This window comes from Oreochromis niloticus, linkage group LG5 (genome assembly GCF_001858045.2).
Source record: "Oreochromis niloticus isolate F11D_XX linkage group LG5, O_niloticus_UMD_NMBU, whole genome shotgun sequence".
NCBI classification, from domain to species: Eukaryota; Metazoa; Chordata; class Actinopteri; order Cichliformes; family Cichlidae; genus Oreochromis; species Oreochromis niloticus.
In genome coordinates, this window is record NC_031970.2 from 37,064,775 (window position 1) to 37,083,695 (window position 18,921).

Genomic DNA, 18,921 nt, shown 5'->3' on the forward strand with positions numbered 1-18,921 from the left:
AGAATTAGTGTAATTCTTTATGACACAGTATGAACTGTGCTAAGTTCTATTGACGGGTAACACAAAAGTTATTGGACTACTCTTGACTGATGCCTAAATACATATATGGCAAATACCGCACTTCTTTGGGACTATTTTATATGCATAGTATATAACATTAATGTTACCCTGTCTGAGAGTCATCGGCATGAACAAACCATGCATAGTTTTAATAGTTTGTTTTACCTTTATTTATTACAGAGACATAAATACAGCAATTTAATATGAATGCTAAAGCTCTCTGAAGTTATGCTGCATAGCACTGTATGTCAGTTACTCAAATGCAGGATAATATTTATAATAGTACTGACCTCGCTGTGCAATACAATAAACATGGTGTGCTGACTTTATCAGAACATATACAACAGCTAGTTGCAACAGTTTATTATCCCTGTGTAAGGGAGCCTCTGATCAGACATGTTAATTAGGTATCAAGTTTATTTTAAATATCTTTAAATAAAGCCCGATGTTCACCACAATGTTTCAAACAAAGCAAAGAAGTCTTCCTTTTGTCCGAGTTCATCTGCGTTTTAGTTTTAGTTATTTTAACATCCTTCCTGCACAGGTGGTCAGCTGTTTACTCCGTGGTGCAGTCATTTACCTTTTAACATCCACCAGGGTGCCAGTTAACCACTTAGTGGTAGAGTTAGTTAGTCAACATTTAGCCACGTGGTAAAAAAGCATAGTTTTAGAAAGTGAAACATCTTAACTTTGAAATCAACTCTCTTGTACTTTGGCTTTAGAGATCGTCTGTTAGATTTCCATGCGATATGCCAGAGAGGTAAATACAACACAGTAGATGTGAATCTAACCTTGCCAATACTTCTTAAAAGATAACATCCATCATACTGGCAGTAAAGAGGTTAAGAAAAACAGAAGAAAAAGAAGTTGCACCATAAATTTATTTTGTGGTACAAACTTTTGTACTTTTCTAGATTTTTCAATACAGAGACTTGCTGGCTAGCATAATCAGATATAGAAATCTATATACAACATCTTATCACACACTTTTACTATCGTATTTGGTTTGTATGAAAAATAACTTATAGCCTTTATATACTGGAACACATTTCACATACACAAGACTGTGGCATGGATTCAGCTTATAAAACAGACTGCTAACTTTTGTTTTCAGTTCTGTTACCTCCAAAAATCTCAGACGTGCTTTACAATAAAGAACATCCTTAATGTAATGATAAAAAGAAAAAAAAAAAAGATCCTGACTCTTTCAGTAACTGTGACAAACTCAATTTGTAAAAAAAAAAAAAGTAATGCTGACTTCCTGGCTTTGATGTTGTGCCAATGTTGCCATGGAGCTTCAGTGATGTCCTTGGAGCAGAGGCATCCACCTTGTATGTGAGCAACCAAATGTCTTATAATCCGCACAAATCAGCCCTGTAAACTAGCTTCAGTTGTGTCAGAATAATGGAAACCATCATGCACACCTGCTGAACAGACACAGGCAGCAAGTTCTGGTAGACGAGCAGAGGTTGGCAGGAGAGAAGAGTGGTGAAGATTCCGTTAGCGTCCAACGTGGAATTGCTCGCTTTTAGATTTGTGCAAGCACCTTTGGTGTTACACATCATTCAGTCTGATGACAAGACACTACAACATATCCACCTACAGAAACGCAGATATACACGCTATGTCTTAGAATGTGTAAACACTTTTCAGTTTATAGGCACGCCACTTATTTCACAGCAGGGCCACTCCGCTGAGTTGCTGTCCTCTTGTCTTTTTTTGGCACTGCTGTGTGTGGTCTCGTCTGACTGTGGAAAAACAACACACAACTTAAAGTCAAATTCAAAGAGGATCATTTCTGAAATACTGCTAATATAATTGTAATCACTATTATTGTTTATATATCACCCCATTTGAGCACTTCGCTCTCACACTGCAGGCTTACTTGTTGTTCCTAGAGTATTTAAAAGTAGAATGGGAGGCAGAGCCTTCAGTTTTCAGGCCCCTCTTCTGTGGAACCAGCTTCCAGTTTGGATTCAGGAGACAGACACTATCTCTATTTTTAAGATTAAGCTTCAGACTTTCCTTTTATAGTTAAGGCTGGATCAGGTGACCCTGAATCCTCCCTCAGTTATGCTGCAATAGGTATAGGCTGCTGGGGAATTCCCATGATGCATTGAGTGTTCCTTCTTCAGTCACCTTTCTCACTCACTATGTGTTAATAGACCTCTCTGCATTGAATCATACTTCTTATTAATCTCTGTCTCTCTTCCACAGCATGTCTTTATCCTGTTTTCCTTCTCTCACCCCAACCGGTCGCAGCAGATGGCCCCGCCCCTCCCTGAGCCTGGTTCTGCTGGAGGTTTCTTTGGCTACGTTCACACTGCAGGTCTTAATGCTCAATTCCGATTTTTTGATCAAATCCGATTTTTTTGTCTGCTTGTTCACACTACACATAAAATGCGACAGCAAACGCGCTCTAGTGTGAACGCTCAAAGCGGCCCGCATGCGCAAAAGAAGACGTCACACACAACGCGCTCTGTTTAGACCCAGACCAAACAGTATTGTTTGACTGATGGCCCTTAATATAAAGACTTCGGACTTTATGTTTCCAAATTTTTGCTTTAAATTATTTTGTTATTTACATAATAATGTAGATGACCTAATAATGATCCTTTTTGCTGTTTTAGAGGAGCGGTGCTTCAAAGGATAGTTGCAGATTTCTGTCAGAATCTGCAGAAAATACAGTAAAAATAAAATGTTCACGTTTCTCCAACGTGGTCTTCCTAACAGTTTCACCGGATGGCAAGAAATCGTTCGCGATGTCCTATCGGGCGCTTCTCCGGCGCTGATAATTGGCGTCTGTCTTGTGTCTGTGACGTAAAAGACGGATTTAATGCGACATGACCGTTCACACAGCAGTCGCTTTCTAAAACATCGGATGTGTATCGGATTCAGTACCACATACGAAAGTGACCCAGATCGGATTTGAAAATATCGGATTTGTGCCGTTCACACTGTCATACCATGATCGGATATGGGTCGCATAGGGTCAAAAAAATCGGATTTGATGCGCTTTCGCCTGCAGTGTGAACGTAGCCTTTCTGTTAAAAGGGAGTTTTTCCTTCCCACTATGGCCAAAGTGCTTGCTCATAGGGGGTCATATGATTGATGGGTTTTTCTCTGTATGTATTATTGTCGGGTCTACCTTACAATATAAAACACCTTGAGGCGACTGTTGTTGTGATTTGGCGCTGTATAAATAAAACTGAGTTGAATTGAATTATAAACCTGTTAGCTGAATAAGTTTAATTAGGTAACAGTAAAGTTGAAATCCTTTGCACTGGAAAAGAACAGTGTTATGATCCCGGGTCTCTGATCCTGTGTTTCAGTTTGAGTCTTTGTTTGGTTGCAGTTTAGTTTTTCACTTTTGTGTATTTACTTCATATTTATGCCCAGTAAGAAGTTTTGCCTGTTTTGTACTCCCAGTCCAGTGTTTAGGTTTTACAGCTCTCCACTTCCATCACATCCCCTAATTTCCTTGTGCTGTAAGGTTGGAGACATAGATTTGATGCATCCCCGGGAAACAATTATTTCACAACTATTTATGAGACTTGACATGTTCATTCATGGTATCTATATTTCATTTTTAAATATCACAACGATCATCAGTCCATAACAATTTATATTTATGCTAGTGTTCACTAATTACAGGAGGCTAAATCATTCATCCTCTGATAGACTGGACCCCTATAACAACTGCAGTAGGCTTCAGCTCCCTTGTGATGCTAAGTTGGACAAGAAAAGAAAAGGATGGATGGAAATATCTGTCACTGAATGTGAACAAAGCTGATGACTCAATGCTGTCTTCTAAGCATATCATATGTTACTTCCTCTTTATGCTGTCTCTGTTCCTACATGCTAGAAACATCCGGGTGCTGTAGTGAAGTTATTTATGGCACAGCAGAAGATGATGAAAATTGTGCTGTTAGGTAGGTTATTTATACTACAGCAACATTTTGGGAAAAGACATTTTAAGACCTTTTAATTTTTTAAAAGAAAGAGAATAATACTGACATACAAAACATTCATTTGTTTTTTTCTCGTATTGCACCTCTACCTGATCTTGCAGAAGCGGATGCAGTCCACGTCACTGTATATTGAGCACACGCAGCGCTGAGCCTCCACCCCTATCCTCACCCGCTCGCTCCTAGTGGAGCGTCTCAAACGCAGGGAACCCTGGTAACTGGACATACCAAATGGTACTGTGTGCCTAAAAGAAGAAAAGCAGACACAATGCACTTACTGACCACAGAACTATGAGTTTTACAGCTGGAAGCATACATCAGTGTTACAGTTTCCACATTTGCTCTCAAGTACACCCGGGTCCACTGGGTTATATGAATTTTGTCATCACCTGCCCTCTGTTGTGACTGCAGAGACACTACACTACAAAGCACCAACATGCACCCTCAAGGAAGGAACAAAAGAGCAACAGCTACTCTGTGGCTTCCCCGGCTCCCTGTGTGCGTGTCCACAAGCAAGCATAATCCTGGCCTTGGGATATTTATTCTTTGACTCTGCATCAAAGGGGTGCAGCTTACACTCTGTTGTGGTTTTATGAGGGTGAAGGTACTCTGTGGTGGTTCTGATTTTTTGTCTTCCAACTCCGCGATAAAAAAAAAAATGGGGGCAGAATATATAAAACAACTTTCGGAACAATTCAACCCAGCACATCATGACCACAACACGACACCGCTGCCTAAAAATATCCCTGTTATTCACTTCTTAACATCAAGCAGGTGAGCCATCTAAGTTTAGGGTTCAGTTAATATCCGTTACTTCATGGAATTTTTCCCTGATTAGTTTAGGCCAAACAGACAGTAACATGAAAATGTATAGGACTTCATTTGAATTGTAACATTTTCTGGTTTCTGGAAATACTTTTTGAGCATGTGTATAAAACAAAATCAACACCACGCTAGCTTTTTGGGTTTTTGTTTTTGAAGTCTAAGTCATCATCGGTGGCTATGACCCCAGCCTCAGTCCCAAACGTAGCTCCAAACTCTAATTGTCTGTTTTTGGAGAAAAGCAAAAAGGAGAGAAATATAACGAGTTTTTCCTGGACTTAAAATGAAACAATAAAGATGCACTAATGTCTCAGTTTCTACACAAATGATATATTGACTGTTCAGCAATTGCAGAAACTTTTGCACAGTTTCTCTCTTTTCATGGACAAATTAATGTAAATGGAAACAGAAATCTTCATGCAAGTTTTGGCTTCAGTCTGGAACAAATGGACACTGCCAGATGCTTAGTTTCTGTTTTCATGATGTTTTGTCAGGCTTTAACTGGAAATGCCCTCAACCGCTGCTTTTTTAGGCGTTTTTCTGCCCTTCATTTTGCTAAGTGAAAGCCATGAACAGTTGGGTTTAGGTCAGGTGATAATTCCATTGATCCTGGATCAAAGAGGGGTCGCTTAAACGCTGTGGTTTAGTGAGCTGAAGGTACTCTTTTTTAAAATATTTTATATCAACAATCTGTTTTACACTCTAATAGATGGCAGCAAAAGTAAAAGCTATAACTTTTAATGCATTTTTTTAATGATTTGAACCCAAAGTCCATGTTTGTTTTCTCTTTTGTGGGCATTTTTTTTATACATTTAGGATGACAGCCTGAGAGATTTAGTTTATAATTCCTTGAGCTTGAAGTTATGTTTTATGTTTTTAAACTTTCACATTAAAAAACATTCAAAATTCAAATAGTACAATGTCCTACGAGTCCAAAATGAAAAATTCACATTTTTACTAATCCCTAATAAAAACTCATAAAACAGATCATACATAGCAACCTTTGAAAAATGAGCGCACTAATGATTAGCCAATCAGTGCCAAAGAATGGAGGCAGATGGAAAGAGATTCATTCTTTCTGATATCAGGCAAATTTATCTCAGTTTTTTTTTTCTTTGTTAACAGTAGCCAGACAAAAATGGACTGGTCAAATAAACAAGCCCATATAAAATGCTGATATAAAAGATGTGAGGCAGCTACATTGTTATGCTGCTGTGGTTTGGGTCCACATAACACCTCAGAGGGAAGGCTCATTGCATATCCAAAGTTTTTGTGACTGATCACCGTTATCATACAATGACTCCATCTAGATGTCATGAAGGCTCACTGAATGAGGATCAAAAACAAGCTCAACTTTGTACACTTTCTAATCAGAGTCAGTTAAACTTAAGTTTAATCACTTTCAGCTGCTTTGGTATTAATAAAATTAACAGGTGCACTAGAGCGGGAACAATGAGACAATTACAAACAGACTTCATGAGGGCAGCCTGAGGACCCGGCGTCCTCTAGTGGGGCTTGTGCTCAGTGCCCGGCTCCATGGAGCCTGATCGGCATTTGCCATAGAAGACCAGAGTTTGATGGTCCACTATTGGTGCCCTGTGCTTTTTATAGTAAAGTTACAGAGAATCAAAGTCATTGAGGAGTAAGGGTATCTCGGCAGCACCCTAATAACATGGGTTTTTTTTACATGTTGTAAATTTCTCATCTATCGATCAATCGTTCACTTTCTTTTCTTTTTAAAATAAGTTAGCTAACGTAACAAATTTTTCCACTGAGATTTTAACTTCGCAACACCCACCGGGTTTCCAGGTTTCTAGGGGTGGAGTCAGTGTTAGAATGCATTTTAGCCACATGATAAACAAGCATTTCACAAACTAGAAGCTGCCTTTCAAATATGGTCTCCTATCCGGTCTTTAAGCGATGACGTGATGAATCCTGCTTCCGGGCCCAAACTACTCTGTGTTTAATAAGGCTTTTGTGCTTTATACATGTTTTAATGGCTGTATCTTGTTCTATTTAATCTCAACAAGCTCCTAAAAACAGTCAGTGATCACTGTCGGCCTCTTCTTCATCCTGGCGTTTCCAAAAGGTTTCTCCATTTGGTTCTGTCCAAGGCATCCTCAGGTGATGCGTTGACGGTCTTAATTTTGTCCATCCACCGTTTCTTCGGTCTGCCTCGAGGCCGGCGTCCTTCTGGGTTGATCATCATAGCCATTTTTGCTACAGAGTTCTCATCGCTTCGAATCACGTGTCCATACCACCTCAGGCGGGACTCAACCATCTTTTCCTTAATCGGGGCTACACCTAGTCGCTTCTGTATGTCTTTGTTCGTAACACGGTCCCATCTTGTAATTCCCAGGCTCCATCGGAGCATGTGCATCTCCATGGTGTTTAGGGCCTGTTCATGTGTAGTCAATGCGGGCCAACATGCGGAGCCATAAAGGGCTACTGGGCGGACCACTGTTTTGTAGATTTTCCCCTTGAGTCGATCTGGCATTCTTCTGTCACAAAGGACACATGTTTTAATGCTTTGTATCTTGTTCTATTTAATCTCAACAAGCTCCTAAAAACAGTCAGTGATCACTGTCGGCCTCTCTCAGGCTTTATTACCACTAATCATTTTAAAGCTCAGTTTTTAAAACCTTCCGATGTAACTACAGCCCAGCCCATGCAGCAGTATATTAATGACTAACCTCGTATTGTGGATGGATTATCTCAGTTGTTCTCCTGACTGAAGTTTGGTCCGTTTACAGCATCCTGCCATGCATTTGTCCCTAACCATCGGGAACCCTCACGTTTACTTTTATTGAGTGGAAAAAAGTTAGCGTTCATCCTCCAGCTTCAATGTTTATATTATGATAACATAGCTGTGTTGCTATGTGATTGCTAGCTGTGATCGCTCACAGCTAGCGATCACAGCTAGCAATCACATAGCAACACAGCTATGTTAGCCAAACTTCAGTAACCCTACAAACGTCAGTGCTGTTTAGTTTTCAGTCTTCATTTATGTTGGAAGTGATAGTAGAGCTGTACGTTTGAATTTGTTTTGGAAATCCCTCAGCCAGAAAATGGTATATTATATTTAGATGGAAACTAGCGAGCTAACTTCCTGCTAACTTCTAACGCTGTTAAATTTCATAAATTCGGTTTTCATGGATGCCTGGATCTTAAACTTAATTGTTACACCTGGTAGAGCAGCCACACTGATCATTTTATTACAGATGAAAGGATTTAGACAGTTTTTAACTCTCAGTGATGCCGCAGTAATTGTGTGACTCAGGGACCTGCAGCGGAGTTTGGGCCCAGGCACGGCTAATGACGTCAGACTTAAAGACCGGAAGGCTTTTCGCCCATCGCTTCCGGTGTTGCAAGAGCTTTCTTTAAGAACGCCAAATAGGTGAAAAATCCATATCAAGGGTTACATCTGAAGCCAACCCTAAACTGATCTCCTCCATCTGGTGGATGGCCAAACTAGTCACCAAATTCCCTCTTTCTTCCCCTGATATGTCAAACCCAGATCTCAATAATTAAGTTTGTGTATCAGTACTACAACAAAAAATGACAAAAACCAGACCAGTTAGAACCACGCTGTACATGTGAGCTCATCATGTTGACCTTGCTGTCCAGTCTTGTTGGAGTCTCCCTAAATGGCTGTAAACTGCTATAAAGTGCGAGCTAGTCAAAATGAAAAACAGATTACTTCACAGTGAACATGTTGTTTCCTTTGAACTTCAGAAGCGGGTCTCTTGAACAATATAAGCTGTGGTGCTGCTGGAGGGGCGTCACGCTGACCACGAACCTCCTCTTCTCTACTCTTACAAACAGAAACAGCATGTGGGTGATCCTTTCTCTTACAAAATGTTTCATCTCCTGACTTCCGAAAGGAGAGACGGTCTGTCCATACAGAACGGAGTCAGTTAGTATCTTTACATGCATCTGCATCAGGGTTTTAAATCATAGTCAGTATAGAAGACATAATGATGTGGCTTTTATGTCTGGGTATAGATCTTTGTCATTGTAAGCTTTCTTTTATTAAACATATACAGTATAATCTATTGCGATGGCTGTGGCTCGGGTGTTGCAGAAGGTCGATGAACAGATCCTCTGCTCCTCCAGTTGACCTGTCGAGGCGGAGAATGCTGAACCCAGAGTTTCCCCCAATGTAACCATCAGAGTGCAAGAGTCATATGAATGTGTGTGTAACTAGGTGAATGATATTTCTAATTGAAAGTGCTTTGAGTGTTCAACTTGAGCAGGAATGCACTACCTGTCAGTGAAATTTCTGAAATTCTCTGAGCTGCCTGTCTGGCACCAGCAGTCATACCACATTGAAAGTTACTTAAATGACCATTCTTCCCCATTGTGATAATCAGTTTCATAGGTCATCTTGACCTGCACATGCAACATGCATTTCCATAGTTATCTAGAGGTCCAAAAATTAGCCCTGAGGGTAAAATCATGTAAACTCTACCTGGAGAGAGAAATGCAGTCTGCCTGATTTTTATTCTAGTTCTGAGTATTTAACCTTTTTACATCCACCAAATTACTGGTGACCCATCTTGAGTATAAGGTTGTGGTAAGGTAAAGCCAGGCCTCAAGGGCCGGTGTCCTGCAGGTTTTAGATGTGTCCTTGATCCAACACAGCAGATTTAAATGGCTAAATTAGCTCCTCAACATGTCTTGAAGTTCTCCAGAGGCCTGTTAATGAACTAATCATTCGATTCAGGTGTCTTGACCCAGGGTGATATCTAAAACCTGCAGGACACCGGCCCTCGAGGCCTGGAGTTGGACACCCCTGGGTAAAGCCATTTTCACATATGACCTTTAGACATTTTCTCTTGCCCTACATTTAATGACTTTTTTTTTATCCTTAACATCTGTACAACGTGTTTTACAATGTGTTTCTCATTCACACTCACACACTCTTACATATCAATGGTGGTGGAGCAGCACTAACTGATTCTTGCCAGGCAGTGGGAACAACTTGGAGTGTAGTGTCTTGCCCAAGGACACATCAGCTCATGGACAGAGCAGCCAAACCCTGCAATTGATGAAATATTTGCACTATCATCTGAACAATGGTCACCCTGTCCGCTTCTGTGGTTATTGGAGCTTTGCACTTTTCACCTCAGTTGTTACAGATTTGGTGGTATTGCAAAAAACAGCTTTTGGGGGTGACTGAGTTTTCATAAAGTCAGCCACATACATAAACAAGCTCGTATGTATGATTGTGTAGGGTGATGAAGTCAGCCTGAAAGTATCCCCACATGAAGAGACCTCATACATTTAGGAAAATAGCTGTTCCACATGTCTGATTTCTATCATTAACCCTCTGAGGTCAAAGTCATCTTCAGTGATGACCCTAACCCCGTGCAATCACAACATTTCTTGTTTGTTTTTTTGTTTGTTTAAATTGTTCCAAGTTCTGGAAATCGTGAGATGAAAGAAATAGCCGGGTAATTAATCTACTGACCTTCCAATTGGTAGATGACCCACTCTACCTCCTGAGCCACAGCTGCCTTAAGGGAAAAAAAAAACACTATCCAAACCTGCCTGGCCCTTTGTGATAAGGGAGGAAGTATGTCAGTACTGTACATTGATTCCATTTGTTTGTCTTTCTAGCATGTTAGCAGTGTCGCATCCACAGTTTTATGATGTTATGTTCAAATTTTGTGTGATGGTAGATAACAATAACAGTTCGAGTGGATTTAATTTTGGTGAAAATCGGGTCAAGGATACACCATATGTGAAAATCTGTCAAAACTTTATATTACCCACAATTTTTTATGGACCGTCTTCAAAATTTACAACAATATACTAGACCTTTGAGGCTATGCGTACCAAGGTTGGCTAAGGATTTGACCTTGATCTTTATTGTTAGCGCCCGAGGTCACATATCAAATGAAAGTGCCTGGAGATACCTGTACAACAAACTTTTTATTTTCTCAATATGATGTGCTATGACGTCACGGTGACGCCATAACAGGCTGAAGTCATCATATTTTGAGATAAAAACAGGCTGACATCAGGATGTTGTAATAAAAACATCATAAACCATCAAAGTTTTAGTATCTCCCTTACCCTGCAGAGTTGTGCTCTCTGAGTGCTCTTGTTAAATCACGGGTTAACTTTAATTAATTACATTTTTTGGAAAGTTCAGTTTCACTAGCCACACCTAGGGTGGATTACTGGCAGAACTGTTGAATCAAGAAATAACTTAAATAAAACCTGTCTGACAAAGTGAAGTAGGCTTAAAGATCTGAAAAAGCAACACATCGTACCATGAAACAACCTCAAGAACCAAAAACAAACTGGCATCACTGACATCTATCAGTCTGGAAAGGGTGACCAAGTCATTTGTAAGGCTTTGGAATTCATGCAAAACACAGTGAGAGCCGCTATCTACTAATGGAGAAAACCTGGAACAGTGGTAAACCTTCCCAGTGGCCAGCAGACCAAAATGACTCCAAGAGTGTACTGATGACTCATTCAGGAGGTCACAAAAGAACTGAGAAGTAATCTAAAGAACTGCAGGCCTCACTTGCATCAGTTAAGGTCACAGTTAATGATTCAACAATAAGAAAGAAACTGGGCAAAAATGGCATCCAAGAGTTCCAAGGCAAAACCCACTGCTGACCAAAAAGAAACAAAGGCTCATCTCACATTTGCCAAAAAACATACTGATAATTCCCAATAGTCTGTGGACTGACAAGAAAAAAGTTGAACTTTTTGGAAGGTTTGTGTCCAATCACGCATTTCATAAAAAGAACCTCATACCAACAGTCAAACATCGTAGCGATAGTGTGATGATAGGACATAGGCTACCTGCCACAAATGGCAGAACCGTGAATTCTGCAAAAAAAAATCCTGAAAGAGAATGTCGAGCCATGAGTTTATGCCCTGCAGCACAAGTCACACTTGGGTTGTGTAGCAGGACAATGACCCTAAACACAACAGCAGGTCCACCTCTGAATGACTCAATAAAAACAAAATGAAAGTTTTGGAGTGGCCTAGTTAAAGCCTGGACTTAAATCGAATTGACATATTGTGACATGACCTAAAAGCATGCCATTCGGGCTGGGGTGGGTGGGTTAAAATTCCTCTGTAGAAATATAAAAGACCCACAGTCAGTTATTGCAGTTCTTTCAGTTCTTGCTGCCAAGGGTGGCCAAGGTTTACCTAAAGTAATTGTCCCCTAAACCCTCTACAAAGTGTATATCTTTATAAACTAGTTTTCTGATACAGTACAGGAAAAAATGTTGAGACATTTACATGAAAAAGGATAAGCATTCATGCTTAAGACTCTGATGTTAGTTTATATTCTGAACATCCATAAATCTGGAGTGCAATGTTAAAACCATAACTGTGATTTATTTAAGCGAGCCCCAACAACTTCACCCCCTACAAACACATCAATTGCACCTAAATCTTTCAAGTCACCAGATAATATTACACTTCTGACAGCATGCATACCTCACACTTGTTTTATCTTTGCCTTTCAACTTGGGATGGAGGTCGGTCCTACCATGCATCACACAGATTTTCACATTAGTGGTAACAAAAACAATACATGACTGAGACAGACAGAGGAACGCACCAAAATCTAACTCTGTTATTACAGCTAACAAGATGGCTGCATTAAACCTTGGGAAACTAATTTTAGTCCAACCAACTATGTTCACCTTTTCAACATGCAAAATTTCACCCAAAACATAAAATACTGTTTGCAGACTACTGCCAAGTGATATGTTAAAAGAAAACCCCAATGCCTGATTCTAAGGATGACCCCTGACCTCCTCAATGATATCCCCATTTACGGCTGAGTTCGTTTTTATGTGTAGCGAGCAAGTTAAACGTTGATATTTTGCAAAGTGTCATACATGCATGCATTTTGGCCTTGCAGTTCTTCTGTCATAAACATATTCATTTGGGTAGAACAGACAGTTGAAATTTCATAACATTAGTGAATGTTATCGTAACCCTACCCTTAATCTATGCATCTAGTCTAGCCTACTTTACCTCTGACCCAAGACAGGTTGCTTGTGACTGGAAGGAGACAATGTAAATGTTGATTTGAGACTATGTTGACTTATACTTAAATAGAAAACAAACTGAACAGTAACAGAAGCTGTACATGTATGTAGAACCAAACCCACCCAATAATACAAAATGCAACAGTTTTGTAATGGAGAAACTTGGATACTTGGAATATTATATTTTATCAAATGCCTTCAGAACAAATTTTTGAAACCACAGTTTCAACAATTTGGCCTGTTTGTCCACACCTGGTTGCCCTTGCTGAACATTTCTGGCTGTACCACTGCTTAAAAAATGGGAGCTCTGAACCTGCTGTGCCAGTATTGATTAATATCTGCAATACATTTGAAGAGGAAAGACATCTTGATTCACTCCACATGGCACAATGCCCAGGTACCAAAGGAAGAAAGCCAACACACAGAGGCTTCATCTGTAAGGTGTTACTGCAGAGAAAAGGCACTTCTTTGATCTCATCGCAGATGTTCACTATTGATCACATGTACTTCTGCATGTGGTTACAGGAGCAGAACACAGTTGCTGCTCTGCATTGAAACCAGGCTGACAGCTTCTACTCTGCTGCTGATGGCCACACTTCAAGCAAAAATCTGAGAACTGATAGTAGATGGATGACCAGATACCATTCCCCTCCTGGCTCTAACCATCACCCCACTACCCACATTCTAATAACGCACGACTTTTGGGTACTATTAAACTTGCCCTGAGGCCTGTTGTTTGAAATCAGTAAAGGGCGGCTAAATCTACATACTAATCTGCAGATAGGCATTAGTTGATGTCTTCTGTTGCAGGTGAATTGGCTTTTGCTTTGTCTCTCACATATCTGAGATCAAAAGGTTCAAAGCGAGTTCAGCTGTGGAAAGAAAAGCGCAATATTTAGAGATTTCAAATTGAAGACTGTTAAGCTAATATAAAGGAACAAGAATGCTGAATCAGTGAAAAATAGACGAAGGAAAACAATGGTGTCGGCTAGTCGAACCTATCTGATTGGTGTTGGACAACTCGTTTCTATAACAGACTTCTGTTTTAAGATCCAACTTTACAGTAAATTTCCAAAGGGTTCTTTCTATCTCACTTTCCAAGGCTACCTATAAACGATCCAAACATCCAAGATGGCCAAAAGGTGGACAAAGCCCTCCCCTGCTGCCTGCAACAAATCCTCAGTGGAATTAAAATACCAGAGGGCTCAGGGTCTAGACCAGGGGTCCCCAATCCCAGTCCACGAGGGCCGGTGTCCCTGCAGGTTTTAGATGTGTCCTTGATCCATCACAGCTGATTTAAATGGATACATAACCATCTTGCAGTTCTCCAGAGGCCTGGTAATGAACTAATCATGTGATTCAGGTGTGTTGACCCAAGGTGAGATCTAAAACCTGCAGGGACACCGGCCCTCATGGACTGGGATTGGGGACCCCTGGTCTAGACCTTAACGGATTATATGGAATCACTACACTTCACAAAGACACAGGAAATACTGACATATGAGAAAAAGCCCTGTTTATTTTGCAGCTCAGTTGCCCCCAAATCCATTCCTGGTTTTAAAAAAATGCAGAGCCCAGGTCCAGAAAACACAATACAATGATTTGCAAATCATTCACAAAGGACAGTCATTTCATTCAGAGAACTGAAAAAAAAAATATATATATATATATATATTTTTTTAAGAAATATATGGTCATTTTGAATTTTATGCTAGCAACATGTTTCAAAATAGGTGGGGCAATAAAAGACTGGAAAAACTGTCATCATTGGGGAAAAAAAAAGTACTTGGTAGAACATCTCATAAAGCAAAGGCATAATAAAATCCCAGAGAGATTCCTTGTTTTCTAAGAAAATATGGGGAGGGGTTCATCATACTGTTAAAGGCTGTTCTAAACAGAATTTAGGAATTTCACGATCTATGGCTACTACAAGATTCTGAGACTCAAGAAAAATGTTCACAGAGAACAAAATGGAAAACCTAATGGGAATGAGACAGCAACCAGCCAGTCTGATTGGTCAGTTAATTGTCAGACTTATACAAATGAAAGTTAAAACTCTTCCATCCAAAGTGAAAATATAATATAACCAAGATCTGAGGACAATGCTGTTGTCTCTGGTATTCAGCCCTTTTAAATGCACTGAGGTGAAGTGCAAACTTTGCCTGGAAGCTGACCAATCAAAATTTTCAATTTCATCATATCGAAAGTGGAGAAGAACCATCAATCTTGTTAGCAGTGCACATTTCTTAGCCAGCATCCATGATATTATGTCGCCAAATCACATCAACAGTTGCATCAAGGCACTTTATATTGTTAGGTAGACCCTAAACATTACATATAGAGAGAAAACGAACAATCACATGACCCCAATTGGCAACAATGTTTCAATTTTTCACAAATACACAAACTATTCACCCAACAGAACTTTATCTATTGGACGTTCCTTGCATTCACTAAAGTCATTGCCAAAGCTGCTCAAATCTGAAGTACTTAGACTATCTTCATCCTGCTCTCTTCCTTCCACTTTTTTACTCCGCTTGATAGACATAATTTAAAACTGTTCTATAAGAAACTTTCCAAAAAACTAATTCCTACGTAGTTGACATCAACAGGTTTGTGGGCATTCTGCACAAATTACAGGGAGCAAGGTCATGAAGTACAAGCGTTTCCCAGCATGCCTCTGTGCTTGCAAAGTTTTTCAGAAAATGTGCTTAATTTAATCAGTAAAATGTAAAATGGCTGAGTAAATATTTGCAGTTGAAATTTAATTCATAAGGAAAATGTATACTGCATTCAAACAATGTTTGGCTTTGGTTCACAAGATCAAATCCTATGTGTCCAAATTGTGTGAATGTAAGCATCCAGTGTAATGTAGACGGGGACGGGCCCTCTTTGAAAGTCAATTTCACGGGGTGCCTGCTACCTATCTCACCAGATGTTACACCTTTGCACACAACCCTCTGTAAGTTTTCCAACAGCATTGCTAATATAAAAATAAACTGAGCTAACCTGGCCTGCGAAAACATTCAGCCAATTAAGAAGCAAAACATGAGACAAAGGAGGCCTTGAACTGTTGAGCCGTTGAAACTCTATATCAAGAAGAAATGTTCGACTTTTAAAACTACAGCACCTGGCCTCCCCAGATCACAAAGACTTTGAAAATGTAGCTAAAGTAAGAAGTGATGCAAAAATGATCAAACAAATCAAATTTCTACATTTCAACATCTGATTTGTTGTCTCTGTATTATTTGTGTACAGTGCACACTAAGAAACATGATGCCCAACACATTAGTAACCTATAGTAACCTAATAAGACATTAGCGACATACATCACTTGCTTAAAAACTGGTGCAAACTGAGAATGCCTGGAGAAGGACACTTACTCTGGTGTGTTGATCCAGATGATATCCAAGTGGCAGTAATACACACACTCCTTGTCTTTGTAAGTGTAGCATGTGCACCTCTTGGAACGCCTCCTGGCTAATGGTGGCTCGCAGTCAGAACACGGCTCAACGTGGGAAGCAACAGTGGCGAGATCCTCCACCCCGCCAGGAAGATGTGCGCTCTGCTCAAACGCTTTCACCTCCTTCCTCTGGCTCACATCTTTGTTAAATGAAGAACCTGCAAGATTACAGCATATGAGAGCTTCCTTTCATAGTCTTAACCTGAAATAGCGTTTGGTAAACCATGAAAAAAGCTCTTTATAGATGCATGTATATTACACTCCTGTTAGAAAAGGTTACAAAAGATCCAGATTCTAGAGTGTTTAGCAAAACAAAATATCAAGCATAAATAGTTACATATTTTAGTTTCATAACAGTAATTGGTCAATTCTGTTGAGAGTAGAGTTTGTCTCAGAGAGAAAAAATATATATATATATATGTATATATATTTAAAGTTCCAGTCTGATTTGTGAGTCTTTGATGGAACTTTAAATAGTGAATTTCTTGTTTTAGTGATTCAAAACAATAAAAATACCGAACATGTTGGAGTCACAAAACACCTATGAGTTTTCAAAAGATCTAAAACATAACATGTGCTCACTTTTAGTAGGTTTTTTTGTTTGTTTTAAAAAGGTTAAAATGGTATAGATATCATGGCGTCAGTTGCAATGACATATCTTATACCGATGATTTCAGTCTAATTGCATGTTTTGATCTGTTGTGACCTGTTGTCACTGCCGCACAATAACGCACACCAGCTGGTGTGTGTGACCATTACTTCACTACAACACAAACACAACAAGAACGACCGACCACTACTCACCGTTGGTCAAAGATGCTGTCACCACGATTAGAAACAAAACTCCCACATCAAGCGACGATGATGCGTTAGCCATCTCACGTGAAACATTAGAAAAGAATAATCAACTTTAAAAAAAAAAACAAACAAACGAAAAAGTCGAAATGTGAGAACAGGTGAATGAAAACGTCCGAAATTCTCGAGTAGCCGCTTCTATCTTATCTCAGTGAAGCCAGTCAAAGAAGTCCTCATAGAGCATCATGTATCTGATACAACTCTGCACCGCTGCGCTTCCACACTCCGTTTGCCTTCTACAGCCACTGGGGTTCGTTATGAGCTGACACCACTGTGACAAGTGAGCATGGATATCCCGCCAGCTTCCTGAGACACTTTTCAAAATAAAAGGCCCTGTTGAACGCTGCTGAAATCAAAGACGAGTTACACCCAGCCTGTCATGTTTGTGCACGAACAGCACAAACATGGCACAGAGACCCAGTTTAGTGACTCCAAATAGTGGCCTAGCACACAGATATCAAGCAGAGTGACAACTTAGGTTGAGCAGTTTGAATGGCAAAGTTAGAGAGGCAAGGTGGAGAATAGTGGACAAAGGATGTTGACGTTGGAGCTGTAGGAGGACAAGAAAACCTCAGAGGAGGTTCATGGATGCAGTGAAGGAGGATATGCAGAGGGTTGGTGTTACCGAGGAGGACGCTAGGGATAGGGCCTATCCTAGCTACCTTAGTGCAAGAGGTGGGAAACACTCTGGACAGGTCGCTAATCTGATGCAGGCCTTATATATTTATGTAAATTTCTTAATTATAGTTAAGAAATCATATGTGCATTTTGTATTCTTGTTTGTGTTGTTTTTATGCTTTTATGTTGAAAGTAATTATTATTCTACCTGCAGTTCTGGTTTGACAGGGCTGTGCCTGCAGAACACCAAGTGCTGGGTAAAGGTTTTCCGTGATGCATGAGGGCAGAGGTCAGGATCTCTTCAAGGGTGCACTCCCTCACAGGGTTCTCCAGGCCATATGTTTCCGGCAGCTGCAGTGCATCAGTATATCATACCTTTGTGGAGCTCATATTCGACAAGTGAAGCAACTAAGAAAATATAAACAAACTAAGATGGTAAAAAAAACGAACTATGATACACTACAGAACACGCAGAGGGTTGGTATGATAGAAAGGGATGCTAGGGTGAAATGGAGGCAAATGATCTGCTGTTTCAACCCCTAAAGGGAGCAACGAAAAGAAGATATGGTTAGGCTGTAGGTTTGAATTGTTACAAGCATGATTACTGGCTTTTTTTCATTACAACCTCACTCTCACGTCTCACCCACTAAGTGAAATCATTATCCTTCCTTGGACTTGTACTACCCTACTACACGTCAGTCAACGGTATCCTCTGCTCACACTGGTAATCTCAGGTGCTGAATGTGATTGACCTTTTATGGTCTCTGGTTACCACATCATCTTGAATCACTTCCTCTGTGGATGTTTTGTAAGTGATGTCAGCAAAACTTAATTTTCAGTGTGTGCCATTAAATACTCTGAGTGAGTCTTCCTACTCAGTCAGATCCTGCCTATAAGCACAGGATGATGAATAATATGGTTAATGAATAATTTGACAGTTATTCCCATTTGTTAAGGGTGTGAAGCAGTAGTCAGGACTTAGTCACTGTGAGGAATGATAGAATTGCAGTGAAGTCTGTTATTGATGTGACATCTCACCACAATTCAGAAGATCAACGTGGGTCTTACATGACTTTAATGTTTCTGGTGCTTTCATGAGACA

At 40.0% G+C, this 18,921-nt stretch overlaps 1 protein-coding gene across 2 annotated transcripts; it reads right to left on the reverse strand.

The window, feature by feature from the left end:
- Window positions 1-923: 923 nt before the first annotated feature.
- LOC102082978 (endothelin-3) lies at window positions 924-17,495 on the reverse strand. 2 transcript variants are annotated; one of them, XM_005452223.4, is made up of 4 exons: window positions 17,151-17,495; window positions 16,267-16,504; window positions 4,115-4,273; window positions 924-1,808 (listed from the first exon to the last, which is right to left on the reverse strand). In XM_005452223.4, the coding sequence occupies exons 1-3, from the start codon at window positions 17,221-17,223 to the stop codon at window positions 4,117-4,119; spliced, it is 468 nt and encodes a 155-aa protein (XP_005452280.1). In that variant the 5' UTR covers window positions 17,224-17,495; the 3' UTR covers window positions 924-1,808; window positions 4,115-4,116. The 2 variants fall into 2 exon arrangements, with proteins under 2 accessions (XP_005452280.1, XP_005452279.1); XM_005452222.4 differs by having other exon boundaries at window positions 4,121-4,273; window positions 17,151-17,491.
- Between the last annotated feature and the right edge of the window lie 1,426 nt (window positions 17,496-18,921).